This window comes from Xiphophorus hellerii, chromosome 4, assembly GCF_003331165.1.
Source record: "Xiphophorus hellerii strain 12219 chromosome 4, Xiphophorus_hellerii-4.1, whole genome shotgun sequence".
Taxonomy (NCBI): domain Eukaryota; kingdom Metazoa; phylum Chordata; class Actinopteri; order Cyprinodontiformes; family Poeciliidae; genus Xiphophorus; species Xiphophorus hellerii.
In genome coordinates, this window is record NC_045675.1 from 16,463,898 (window position 1) to 16,476,598 (window position 12,701).

Sequence of the window (12,701 nt, forward strand, 5' to 3'; positions counted from 1 at the left end):
ACTTTTCTGTCAGGCAGATGTTTGAAAACACATTTGAGACGTTTCTTCATTTTATTCTGTGACTGAATGCTGTTGTAACTCGCTGCTAATGTACCCTTGCTAACTAGTAAAAGGTATATTAGCAGCTATATATGGAGTGAAAACAGAGGAAGGAGAAAAACTAGGTAGCTAGCTACAATTGGAAGGAGAAAAACTAGATATGTTGCTGGGCTAAAAACTAGCTCGTAGGAGAAATGGAAGGAGGAAAACTAGCTGGTAGCTAGCTAAACCTAACTAGCTAAGTAGCTAGCTAAACATGGAAGGAAGAGAAAAGCTAGCTAGGTAGCTAGCTTAAGAAAAACAAGTTAGCCTCCTGTACTAGTAGCCACCCTGTGCTGGAGTTAGCGATCTAGCTAGCAAGCAGGCTTTTTTGTACCTCTGATGGATTAAGTAGTGCAAATTTATGACCAGGTGGCTGGATGGCATTGGTCTTTGCTATCGGATCACGTCTCTTGCCGACACATACAATGAAATCTGTGCAAAAAAGCTTAGCACTACAAGGGATCAGACTGTTTCTTTTGTACATTTCTGATGTGATACAGATCTTAAATTTCATTAATAATGGTCTTAAAAAGGCTGAAAGAAGTCTAAAATTTGAGTTGGAGGAACCTGATAAAACCCTTGTGTTTTATCTAATCTGCGTTGAAATAATCTATCATGTGATTTATTTTTTTCCTGTTCAGATGACAACAGACCAGGCTTGTCTGGTACAGGAGGAGAAAACTCAGGCACAGCCATGCCCAGACTCCCATCCTGCTGTCAGCAGCACTCTCCGTGCAGCGGCCCCTCTCCTGGTCACATGTCCCTCAGCCACTCCCATTCTAGCTGCTTGCAAGCGTCCTCCTCTCAGCAGACCACCGGCTCTCAGCACAGCCACAGCAACACTCACCACTTTGTCCACCATATCCATCACCCTGCACCACAGCCCCCGGGAACCTTACCCTTTCAAGAGCCAAGCTGTCCTGTGGAACGCCCCAGTGCTCTGCCTGCCCCCTGTGCTGGAGTTAGCAACAGCAGCAGCAGCAATGCATCCCACTACCATGACCAGGTATAAAGGAGCTGAAGCTGCAAAAATACTAAACCTTATCTTGTATTTTTAGGCTAGTTTCTACTGCAAATATCTTAGTGCATTCAAAATAAGACAAAGGTAACTTTTCAGCACAATGTAGGAGCTTGTTTTAAGTAAATAATTCCTTTACACTGATGAAAATGTACTATTTATAAGTGAAATAATCTGCCAATGTATTGACCCAATACATTGGGGAAAATGTATTTTTTTCACTGACAGTTTATTTGCTGAAAAGTTGCTTGTAGGGTAGTTTTGACTTATTTCAAGCATACTAAGGTGTTTACACTAGAAACTAGACCAAAAATACTTGGGGAGATTTTGTGTTTTTTGCAGTGTGTTACCACCAAATGCACACATTTCAGCAACAAGGCAGTTCAAAGTGCTTTATTTGTTATATATATTTTTTTTATTATGCCTGTATAAACTTAAAAGTGCTTCTTCATATTTCTATTATGTATAAACAACAAATCAGATCTGCAGGATGTCTGAAATTCTACATATATTTTCTTTTATATTAGTAAGAAAAAACTACAACTTGTTTAGCAGATTGAAATAGACTGATGCCATTCAGTCCTTGCATCCTCAGTGTTTCTGTTTCCCTCCCACAGCAAACCCTGCCAGTGGACCTGAGCAACAGCAGCGTTCGAGGCGGTGGCACCGGGGGTGCTAGTTTCCATGGCAGCACGTCAGCCTTTGACCCTTGCTGCCCGGGCTCCTCCTCACGGGCCCCTGCTTATGTTTCACATGCCACCCCAGGGCCCAGTCAGCCAGCTGTGGTGGACTCATTCAGCTCCTCCATGGTGGCTCAGCCACAAACACAACCTCAGCCCTGCAGACATTACATGCACCCACCTTGTGAGTACAAGAAACCGGCAGCAAGAGTTGCTGATACCCATAATAGTTCAGCATAGAGAATAAAGCTGTGTGACAAGGAAGAGTTGTTGACTGTGGGTGACACTGCACTGAAAATGTGAAATATCACTAGCTATTAAAATGCATTATTAACAGTACTTAAACACTAACTATAATCTCTTAAAAAAGGCTAGCATAAAACAATTTTTTGCTCTTCAGTTGTTTCGTCTTTTGGTCCAAAGTGACCAAAATATTTTGATAATTTATCTGTGACTTATAATTTTATTTGCTGGAGTTGTTAGCGGGTAGACTGGTAGAGACAGGCAGTGGTTCTGAAGTTCTGGTTTATAAAAATACCACATAACAAAAACAGTGACACTTTATTTGAAGGGGTTTGCATAAGGCTGACATGACACTGTCACAAACATGACATAACACCTGTTATGAACATGAAGGAGTCTTCGTGAATGTTTGACTGTTATCAAGTGTCATCCTGTAAATTATGACACTTATAATGCAAAGTTGACATTTATAATGGACTTTTAATTCAAGTTTTAATGCAACGTTGTGTTAAAGTGTCATTATTTGCCGAATAATGCAAAGTTGACACTTTTAATGCAAGTTTTAATACAACTTTACATTAAAAGTGTCATTATTTATTGAATGCTAGTCTTATGCACACCCATTCAAATAAAGTGTTACCAAATGAATAAACAATGCTCAGCCTGGTGGGGGGACAAGTAAAGCCTAGTGGCCTGCCAGGCTTAAAATACACTGGGGGAAACCGAGTGATAACAATAACTGCTACAATACAGAGTCAAAATAATGAGAAGTAACAAAAAGTTCTGAAGGTAAAGATAATTTTATTTATATAGCACATTTTCAGCAAAAAGGCAATACAAAGTGCTTTACAGGAATTAAAAGGAAATACAAACAAAATAACAAACCAAAGGAAAGAGCAAAAGAAGAAAAAGCTAATAATGTTGATCCAAAATAAATAAACTAGATACTCTTATTCAGAGTTGGTAGATAAGTATAAGTAAGTATCCTCAGGTCTAATTCCTTTTCTGGTTTGAATAGAATAGGAGTCTAAAAAGTAGTTGCTAAGGTAGTTTTTCTGGGCTCCAAGTTCTAATCCTTGTTCTGGGTTGCTAGATAAGTATAAGTAATACAAACTAGAATTGATCTGTGCTCCTGTTATTATGAATCAGAGGCAACTCTGAAGAGATGGATTTTTTGTTTGATTTAAAGGAACTCAGTACTTCATAATATTTCTGGAGGTTTGTTATAGATTATAGGAGCATAAAAACTCAATGTTTGGTTCTGGTTACCGCGAAATAATTTCCGTTCTTTTTGTGAGATTCAAACCAGTTGAGAAATTGACCTGAAAGTCCTACCCGGCTCTCCATTTGTTTCAATAATATGTCATGGATAACAGTGTAAAAATCCGGCATGGATGTCCAACAGAACCAGCACTGTGGTTCTTCCACAGTCTGTGTTTATGTGGATGTCATTCTGTCCATCAGTCCATCCTTTTGTTTATTGATGTGTCTATCTCTCCATGTCCCTGCAGCTTTTGGTTTTTTCAGATCCTAAACTTGAAGTCTGCAAAGTTTATTCATACTTTTAAATATTTTTTAAAAAGACTGGAAATAAGTAAAACATCTGTTGTTTTGTTTTTGGTTTGGAAATATAATTCAACTTATATGAATAACTTTTTGTGATCTCTTGAAAAAGAGGCAATTGGAAACGCCTCATTTGTAATTTCATATCTTAAATGGAGCAAAAGCCTCATTTCTAAGCACAGTTTCTGTATTTTACTGTTAGTTTGGTTTGAATAGATTTACTGACTCTTTCCCTGTTTCGTTCCCTGTTTCCAGATGGCTCTCTAACGCGATCCCTGCATCATCAGCCCTCCTCCGCCTGCCCTCACTCCCACGGGAACCCCCAACTCACACCGCAGCCTCCTCCACAAGGCGAATTCCTCATTCCCCACTCCTTTCATACGCCACTGCCATCCCACCCTGCAGGTCACTCGGTTCCTCCCGCGCCTCCACCTCCCCTCTCCGCCCACCACCTCCCCACTTCAACTGTGCCGCTGGCCCAGCACCTTCCACCAGACCACCAGACGCTGCAGCACCACATGCCACCTCTGGGGCCTTCGGTGCAGAGGATGCATCAGCACGAGATGCTGCAGAGGATGGAGGTCCAGAGGCGGAGGATGATGCAGCACCCCACGTGAGTATTGGCGCCACGGATTTGTAAAAGTTGCAGACATTTATTGGTGAAACGCGTGTATTTTATTTTTCTTTGCAGGCGGGCGCATGAGCGGCCGCCTCCGCACCCCCACAGGATGCACCCCAACTACGGCCATGGACACCACATCCATGTGCCACAGACCATGTCTTCCCATCCTCGCCAGCCTGAGCAGAGAACGACATGGTGGGTTCATGGTTTCGTCTTTTAATCGATGATGTTTGTGTTTCTGAAATGTCTGGATTTCTACCTGCAGCATTGATGTAATAATGACTCTGTCCTGTTGAACAGGGAGCTTGGCATCGAGGCTGGAGTGCCAGTGGCTTCATACACTTCAGGGCACCTGCACTCTCACCTGCCCCACTACCATACTCCCCCGAGACTGCATCACTTCCCCATCTCCTTAATGGTAGAAGAGACCTTTGCAACTATTAGCATAGAAGATAACAAACACATTTCATACAAAGTCTGTGTTGGATTAGTTCCGACGAGCCTTATTTCTAGCATTAGTTACCTCAGAAACAGTTTCTCAGACCTCATGAATTATGCATTTGCAATTAATTCGAGCTCATAAAGCATTTTAAGTCTGCCCTCAACAAAACCAGGGTCCTTGACCTCCATGTAAAACACGTTTAGTTTGCAGTTTTGCTTTATAATTTCATATACACACATCTGTTGCCTTCGTTGTTAAACGGTAGGCCGGTCACAATAAGAAATTTTGCTGGACGATAAATTGTCCCAGAAATTATTGTGATAAACGATAATATTGTTTTGAGACCATTTTCAGGTAATGGTAATGACATAATAATGCAATAACACATTCTCAAAAATCAACAAACTTTAAATTCCAATAAATATTTAACTTTGGAAGTGGAAGACATTTTAAATATACAAAATAAATAGAACAGAAACAACAAATATAATTAATTATGAATTCTCTGTAAATAAAGGTTAAGTTGAGACTAAAGCACCAGTTTTTGGTAGACAGAGATAATTTGTTGGTCTGTAATGTTTGTTCTGTGTTCACTAATAGGTTAATTAAAAAAAAAAGTGAAAAAGGAGAAAATTATAAATAATATAAATGGAAATTATTGATTTTGTTTTAATTGATCGTGCAATAAATTAATTTTGTATTACTGAACTACGTTCAGAAAACATTTTAGTTTATTTTTTTAATTACATGCATTTGTCTAATACCTAGTTTAGGTATTACACAAACTAAGTGTAATACTTAATGTATTAAATTAATGTAAAATTTAATGTATAAATTAAATTTTCAACATCAGATATTTGGTAATGTTTGTTAAAAAGTTCAACGTCTCTTTTTAAGCTACATGCAATATTTTTGCTCCGCTTTAAGTGCTTTTCAGGGACTTGTTATAATGTTTTATATATGCTGTCTTTATTTCCTGAAGCACACTACTGGCATTTCTGAAGTGACCTACCCGCACATTAGGTACATCTCATCGAGAATGACTGGCTTTGGAAGAACCTACGAGGTGAGAACTGCACCTGTCTGCTGCTAAATCAGCTTTTCCTAAAGCTGAAGATAAAAAATCCAACTCTGCTTCAAGCACACACACACACACACCCACACACACTGCTGCATTCAGTCCCATCAACTCTAATTTTAGCTAGTTTTATCCAGTCACTAAATACAAGCAAATTGAATACTCAGTGCTTGGTAACTTGCTGTGTGATCTGAGTCCTGTTTTTTCATGTACTTGTGAAACTTTGTCACCAGAAGTAAGGTTTAGACTTTCCATTTTGTGATGCAGACTCAGTTTGGTGTCACAAACTCAAAAGACTGATTCCAGGGTGAGAAACAGTTGATGGTGGCGCTGGGTGTGTCCGTTTTTACCATTCTTTTAAAACGTGACTCAGCTACAGATGATGATGATGAGGAGGCCAATGAGACGAGTTTATCAGCTTTTTCAGTCTCTGACGTGCCGATAAAGAGAAATTGGGTTTGGCTAAAATTTTTAAGAGGTACAGTACAGACCAAACTGTGGGAAGAAGCCGGAGTACCCGGAGAGAACCCACGTGCCAAGTTACACTTGGCCAAGTTACACTTGGCTCTTTTCTTTTTTTTTTTTGTAGTTCATCAGTCTGAGTGGATTATTTACACAGACACAGGTGCAAGACAAAGATCACAACCTGACACGTCGTTTGGTCGTTTGGTCTGTACTCTGTACACACTTTGGACACACTTTCTCATTGATTTCAATGAGAAGGTGTGTCCAAACTTTTGGTCTGTACTGTATAATATGAGAACATTATTTATTAATATTAGGAGCATAGGTCATGTCCCACCATGTGTGAAAATGACAAAGTTAAAAAAAAAAAAGACAATCATTTGGAGTTAACATTTGAAACATTTTGTGGCGCAGTTGGTAGTACTATTGCCTTGCAGCAAGAAGGTCCTGGGTTCGATTCCCGGCCAGGGTCTTTCTGCATGGAGTTTGCATGTTCTCCCTGTGCATGCGTGGGTTCTCTCCGGGTACTCCGGCTTCTTCCCACAGTCCAAAAACATGACTGATTTTGGACTGTGGGATTGAAACCAGGTCAATTGGTCTCTCTAAATTCTCCCTAGGTGTGAGTGTGTGTGTGCTAGGGGTTGAACGACTACATATTTTTTAAGGTCGACTACATCATGATAATAGTCGAGTCGATGTCGACTAGTCGCGGTGACGTCATAGTGACGTAAGCGCAAAAACCCTTCACAACTACTTGGAGGCTTTATTAGCTATTTTCACGGCAAATATTGACCCCCCCCCCCCCCCCCCCCCCCCCCCTCCCCCACACACACACACACACACACACACACACACTCTCTCTCTCCCCTTCTCCTGCTTTTACTAAGTCTATTATGGAGATTCTTCGTGAGCAGCGGGGAAAAGTTTGTTGCACAAAGTCGGGTCTGACTTTTTTTTTCTAAACACCGGCTGATGCTGATGATCTCTGGATAGTTACTATAGGAGTCAAATTATCACACTGACTACATGGTGCTTTTGGAACATCACAAGCCAAACTTGTTATGAACGGATCCCGTTTGGTTACAGCTGAATTCAACGAAACCACCTGCTTCTCCTCCGCCCGATGCGCGGCAGGAAGCTCTGCTGACTCAGCAGATTGAACGATTTAAGATATTTTCTAGTCAACGTCAACATGATAAAAGTCGAGTCGATGTCGAGTTGACTAGTCGTTGTGACGTCATAGCAACGCAAGACGCAAAGCTTTGGAGTAACGTACAGGCTTTATTACCCGTTTTCACGGAAAAATGTCACGCCATTTTGTAGCCAGTGTTCTGTCAGATCTGCTGTCAGAGTGTCATACACTTCTGACAGCTGATCTGATGACACTTCTAAGCACGAAGTGTCATTCTTAGCACGAACTCACGGCTATATATATGTCAGACAAGTATACACTCATTACCAACTACAGGCTTTTATTTAATCAGCAACATAACATCATAATGTATTAGTTAGATCGTCGTGACAAAGACACTCGCGAGCCGGCTAAGTGACATCCTTAGCGGGAAGGGGGCGAGTTTTAGACGGCTCGTGTTTTGTAGTGGACTGCAGCTGCAACTCCATCTCCTTTTAAAAACACTGTAAAACCACAAATATGCATCCATCTACATATCATTTAAACTAATGTATTAACTTATTTTTCTTGTGTCTTGTGACGTATACTGTGCTGTCAGATCAGCACAGGCTGTCACCACCGGCAATCACATGACTGCGACTAGTCGACATGAAATGTAAAAACTCGCGAGACGTCCTAGAGTCGACTAGTCGACTAATTGGTTCAACCCCTAGTGTGTGCATGGTTGTTTGTCCTGTCTGTCTCTGTGTTGCCCTGCGACAGACTGGCGACCTGTCCAGGGTGTACCCCGCCTCTCGCCCGGAACGTAGCTGGAGATAGGCACTGGCAACCCTCCCGACCCCATTAGGGACAAAGGGTGAACAGAAAATGGATGGATGGATTTGAAACATTTGTTTTTAATTAGCATTTTGTCCTACTAAAATAATTGTCTTCGATCCTAGACGATGCAGATCCTTAACTTTGAGATTTCACAATCCACGACAGACGGCGATTGAAACCATAAATTTATAAAAAAAGAGGAACTGTTTTTTTTTTTTTTTCGCTATTCTTCCTCCCTGTTATCTCACACCCACAATAAACCACAGCTGTGTCTCAACATGGTAGGGAAAATAGTTTCCTTTGAAATGGCTTCTTATATCTTCCTCTATGCGACTCAATTTTGTAACACTTCACCGAAACTTTAAATGGCAAAAATGTTTACAGTGTTATTGTCAGGGTGACGCCTAGTTATCATTAGAGGGAAGAAAATGTAGATTTTTCAACAATCAGCAAACTTGGTGGAGCCAATTGAGGTGAAGGTCAGATCACCAGCGTTATTTTATTTTTTGCATTTTTTGGTGTCTTTACTTAATTGTACTTTTCTTGTACTTATTGTTAAAAAAAAAAAATCACTCCATATCTTAGAAAAAATTTACTATTTTATTAAATAGTAAATCTCTTATTTAAAAGATTTAATAAGAGATCAAGATTGAAAAGGAAAAACATTTAATAAAGAATGTATAATTGATATACAAACTTAATCTTGGCCCATTCTAATATATTTTAAGTGAGATGTGACATTAAAAGCTTCAGATGCAGTTTTATCTCTGCATGTTGCAGAATCAAATAATGATGGGACACGAAAAACCTGTCATTAAAAAAAACCATTAAAAACCTAAACGAGTCGGGCAAATTGCAAATCTAATGCAAATGACTCCAAAACCTGTATTTCTGTTCAGTTTTTTTTTTTTTTTAAATGTACAGTCAGTTAGTGTGTGTGTTTTTTCTCTTATGCTATGAAATTACTTGAACTGGTGAGCTAATGGAAATTTCGTTGAATTCTGTTCAATGACAATAAATGCTATCTATTCTAAAGCTGTCATTTATGAGGCTAGCTTTTCTGCTGTGTCTAAACTTTATAATGTTTATTTAATATTTATAGAATATCTCAGAATATTTCATTGCTGTTCAGGCTTTTTAGGTACCAGCTTACATCTTTGCAGTAAGTAGCCAAAGGGTTTAAATATCTGTAAAAAGACTCAATGTAATATTAAGCCGCAGGAGTCAAATTTATGTACAGAGCACATTTAAAAAGTGATGCACAGTTAATTAATCAACAAGATGCAAACATTTTTTTTATTTATTTAGTTTGTGAATATGTAGTAATTTGTACGGAGAAGGGAAAATAAAATTACACATACTTACATGTACATGTATTCATCTCTCAAGTTTTTACATATATTCAAGGGGTGAATAAGTATATTCTAACCATATAATTACTTTATTCTGCTTCCAGTGTTATGACAAAAGTCTTTTGCAACTTGTGACTCATGTAGCTCTCTGAGAATATTATTCACATATTTATCATTTATATTTTCACATATAGCAGCTGTACATTTAATTCTGAACACTGATAGCATGACAAAATTTAAGAAAAGCAATGTAAAATGAGAAACTTTAGTTCTTTCAATGTGATCACCATTATATTCCCTGCTTTTCATACATAGATTACAAACCAATCAATCATCCAGTCTTATTTTGTTGAGCATTTTTCATACACAGCACATCTAAAGCATTTAGATCAGATAAAACAAGAAAAAGTAACAGAAAGCAACAATTTAAACTGAAATTTTGAATTTAGTTTGAAAATTTACACAAAGTACAATTATTGTGAGAAAACACATATTGTAAAAAATATTTAAAATCAGCTTGAAGTTGCACTAAAGCAAAAACCCTGAGTACAATGAACCTAGGCTGAGGTTTAAATCTAAAAAATATTTTTTTTTATTTTAAAATTTTTAAAGTTGAATCTTTTAAAAGATTCAACTTAAATTTGCTGCTTTTAAAAGCTACCGAGAAGACACTTTGTCATTATTTGTGCTACCTGGCTGAGCAAACACGGCCATTCAGGCTCTCAGTGATGTTGTTGAAGGAGAAGCTGAGAACCGTTTGTCTCCATCAGGACCTGCTGCATTTAGAGGAACGACTTGGGACTGTGAATCGAGGAGCCTCTCAGGGAACCATAGAGAGGTGCACCTACCCACACAAGTACAAGAAGGTAAAACCTGCTCAGCGTGTTTCATTCTGTCTCACAATTTCTCAACATGTTGGACATACCGTGTGCATGTCTGCTGCAGTGCGTTCTGGGACAGAGTGCGCAGTGGTCTTTTGTGCTCTGATGTTTTAGAAAACACTGTAGTGTCTTTTACCAGAGATTGCAGCCGTGAAGATAATGTTTGGGGCGGGGGGAAGATTCCTTAGAGGTTTTCAAATGTACCTAAACAAGCAATCTAACACCCTGCCACCCAATACAGAAGGTGTTGGAGAGAGACATTGACCAACAGTTAACCCCTGAAGCTTGGGCATCTATTGGGAAAAATATGCACGCAACCCCAGAATCGGTGAGAATCAAAACGAACAAATCAATTTGGAAACATGTCTCTGCTCACATGTACGTTAGATTTTATTGTTATCCTTGGGGGCTGGGAAATTCGGCTGATATCTTTTATTTTTATTTTTTTTTTAATTACTATTATTATTATTATTTGGATTACTCTGATTTGTTTAGCATTGAGACTAGAGATAGAAAGTTTTCTTTTCTGTTTCAGGACCAAATGACCATTCTCTCTGTTCCCAAATTTCAAGTTTGTTTTGTTGAAACAAGAAAAAAAAAAAAAAAAAGTTACTGTTATGGGGCTTAAGCCATTTGTTTTTGATGTCATGCTAGGAGTTTAGTTGAGCAGTTTGAGTGATTTTATTGAGAGAATTTGCTTTTAAAATTCATGTCTCCAAATGTTTCTCCCCGGCAGAGAAAGCTGCACGGCAAGCAAGACGAAGATGAGGGGGCTGATGAAGACACGGAGGAGAAGTGCACCATCTGCCTGTCGATACTGGAGGAGGGGGAGGATGTCAGGTAAAGCTCTCCCCTCTCCCGGGAGTTCGTCTTGCCTTTTTCTCACAGCTTTAAATGTGTTCAATTATCCGTTCAGAGGGGCGTGTCTGTGAGCCCGCAAACACAGGTGGGGAGACAGGTGCAGCCGTTCCAGTTTCCTGCCGTCCAGCGGGATTTTCATTTTTCTCTAAAAACAACCCAAAGGAGTTCTGGTAATCAGCAGAAAAGTCCCAGAGTGCCTTAAAATTACCGGCCTCATGGAGCTGCTTTTTGGCACAGGCTCAGGTTTTCCCGGAGGAGGCGCTGCCCCCTGTTGGCAGAAAGGCTGATGTGTCTAAATTTGAGGTTGTGTACGGATTACCTTTGTTTTTCCTAGTTTATTCCCGATTCCTGCTGCTCAGACAGAATCTTAATTACACCAGGTGCGAATTACCCTGGTGCGAATTACACCAGGGTGCTTGAAATTCTTTAAAATATTTGAATTTCAATCTGGTTTTTTCAATGCTTCGAAAAAGCTTAATATCTTTACAAAGTCTGTGGAAGTGCTTGCTACTAAAACTGCACAGTCTTGTAGTAAAGTACAATCTAAATTTGGAAAGCGTTATTTACAGTTGGGTCCAGATATTTTTATACACTTAATAGAAAGACACATTTATTTTCTGTCTGTCTGAAGTTAAATCAGACTAAACTTTTCTTGTTTTAGGTCACTTAGAGTCACAAATGAGAATGTGTTTTTTTTTTTTTTCATTTTTGAATATTTATTATTCCTAATATCTCAGTGATTTATTGATTTGAGTAATTAAAATAAAGTTTGGCTTTTATTTTAAAGAAATTGGCAGACTTTTTAAATTTAAATTAGTGTTTTACTCTCGGACCAGTCAGGTGTGTGTGAGTGACATTTCAAAACATCACATTTTTGCCGTGGAATGTAGAATACTATCACAAGATGCAGATTATTAATAACAGTATTAAATTATATAGTATAATAGTGAATTTAAACTGTCTTCTTCTGTTTATTTGTATTGTTTAGGCCTGTCGCGATAAACGATAAATCGATTAATCGTACGATAAATTAAAACTATCGACGTCATTTCAATTATCGGCATTATCGTCTCTCCCGACCTTTTTCTCTTTCTGTTGATGACACCGAATGAAAAAAGGCTCAACTCCGGTGCTCTCACTGACTCCTCCCTTCCTCATTTCCTTAGTGTAAAGCCCAGCGCACACTACACGATCTTAGAGCTGTCGGCCGATTGTCGGCCCATTTTCAAAACCTGACAGATCACACATTAGCCGACAGAAATCCTAGCTATAACGGTTCGATCGGGTTCGTTCCTGCCGTGTGGTGTCCAACAATGGGCACAAAATAATGGCTACAAGTTCAGTGAACTAATTTTAAAACCAGGTATTAATCAATGCTTTACTAAAATCTACCTGCAATGCATGTGGCTAGTGTCAGCGTAAAGTCCTGACTGAATGAAAATCATTAGAACCTATTTACGTCAC

At 39.1% G+C, this 12,701-nt stretch overlaps 1 protein-coding gene across 3 annotated transcripts in view; it reads left to right on the forward strand.

Annotated features, from left to right (window-relative positions):
• Window positions 1-12,701, forward strand: part of rnf111 (ring finger protein 111) — a 35,816-nt gene that overhangs the window by 20,329 nt on the left and 2,786 nt on the right. For 2 of the 3 annotated variants that reach the window (XM_032560395.1, XM_032560396.1), the window contains exons 6-14: window positions 723-1,087; window positions 1,717-1,963; window positions 3,841-4,198; window positions 4,277-4,402; window positions 4,508-4,625; window positions 5,632-5,715; window positions 10,266-10,361; window positions 10,618-10,704; window positions 11,113-11,216. In XM_032560395.1, the coding sequence (XP_032416286.1) occupies window positions 723-1,087; window positions 1,717-1,963; window positions 3,841-4,198; window positions 4,277-4,402; window positions 4,508-4,625; window positions 5,632-5,715; window positions 10,266-10,361; window positions 10,618-10,704; window positions 11,113-11,216 (1,585 nt within the window). The remainder of the gene's footprint in view (window positions 1-722; window positions 1,088-1,716; window positions 1,964-3,840; window positions 4,199-4,276; window positions 4,403-4,507; window positions 4,626-5,631; window positions 5,716-10,265; window positions 10,362-10,617; window positions 10,705-11,112; window positions 11,217-12,701) is intronic. The other variant, XM_032560397.1, reaches the window with a different exon arrangement.